Source organism: Aureococcus anophagefferens (genome assembly GCF_000186865.1).
Source record: "Aureococcus anophagefferens unplaced genomic scaffold AURANscaffold_94, whole genome shotgun sequence".
Taxonomy (NCBI): domain Eukaryota; class Pelagophyceae; order Pelagomonadales; family Pelagomonadaceae; genus Aureococcus; species Aureococcus anophagefferens.
Window position 1 is genome coordinate 30,173 of NW_008705644.1, and position 1,330 is coordinate 31,502.

At 51.1% G+C, this 1,330-nt stretch overlaps 1 protein-coding gene across 1 annotated transcript in view; it reads right to left on the reverse strand.

Annotated features, from left to right (window-relative positions):
- Nucleotides 1–612: 612 nt before the first annotated feature.
- Nucleotides 613–1,330, reverse strand: part of AURANDRAFT_68319 (hypothetical protein) — a gene marked incomplete at both ends in the record, with an annotated part of 1,702 nt that continues 984 nt past the window's right edge. The window contains 3 exons of the mRNA XM_009043979.1: nt 613–747; nt 840–970; nt 1,137–1,275. Of these exons, the coding sequence (XP_009042227.1) occupies nt 613–747; nt 840–970; nt 1,137–1,275 (405 nt within the window). The remainder of the gene's footprint in view (nt 748–839; nt 971–1,136; nt 1,276–1,330) is intronic.

Consider the following 1,330-nt stretch of genomic DNA (forward strand, 5'->3'; position numbering starts at 1 on the left):
TTTCCCCGCCTATATTAGTCCATGACATCAATTCTAATCCAGACACTACAATTTCGTTCGTGGCTGCTAACCAGCCACACTGTCCCTTTTATGTAACAGAACGAATCCTCGATGCGATGTGCATGTGATTTCATCTGTAGCAAATGCAGATTTACACGCAGCTTCTCCCGCCGATGTTAGAATCTTCGTCCAAAGTCAACAAAATGATGCCGCCGAGGGGAATAAAGTTGGACGAGTATTTCGAGGCTGCCTGGAAATCACCCCACGACGCGGCCAACTTAGCATGTATCTTTTTTTTTTTCCCACCTAATTTGCCAGGCTATGATAGTAAACATGAGGGTACGAGACGTAGTCAATACTGCGCGAGCTGAAATCCTGAACTTGGCCTTGAGTGTGTGGCAGAAAACTCTCGGTTCCGATGCGCTTTGCTTGACCTTTGTCAATACTTGGCCATCTCCTGACACAAATGACACGAAACCTGAAAGGTAGTGTGAGAGAGATCAGGCACGCAGCTCAGTGAAGTTCCCTCAGTGTTTTCAGGCTTTATTTCCGTTCCTTCGCTGCCAGACAGATGATCGGTCGCTTGATGGACCGTGTCGTTGAGGTCGCAGGTCAACCCCCGTACGGGGGTAAGGCGGGGGTTATGGGGCGGATTTCATATGCAAGAAAGAAATGAATGGCTAAATTATCTTGCCCCCCTGGGGGATCAACTTTGTAACAGCGACTGTACTTCGTGATGCGACGGCCCTGGCGGCGACGCGGCTCGCGCTACCGTGTCAAGTTCGCAAAATCGGACGGCGATTTCCCCGGTATGCTGAGGGGCTTTACAATCCCTTGACAGTTCCGCAATCTTGGCAGCCGGAGGCCCGCGGAAGGCCCGGAGGTAGTCGAGGTGCTGGGAGTATGGCCTCTTGGCACATGGTATAGAAGGGGCCCTTGCCCAGAAACCCGCCTTCAGCAGCGTCTCTCTCTGTACGAAATAGCCAGATTTTTATAGACTTCATTTCACGGCGTTTTTGGAAAAAAACGGGGTGAAAGGTCTATAATGTTCTACTACTTGTGTCATGTTACATAGATAACCAGTTCATCACGTCATCTTCCGCAGCAAGTGCCGGACATCTGCCAACACGCAAGACCTCGTCCTGAATTTGACCCGACAACCGCACGATACTTGCCGTGGCCCCCTGCAATGCGAGATGGGCTTGTCGCACTTCGCCGCTGGACCGGAAGGGATGCATCGTGGCCGGTCCTGAGGCCGCTCGATACCTCTTGGTCCTTCGTGATTCATCAGTAATAGCCTCTTTGAGTAAAATAGAAGATGGACACTCAC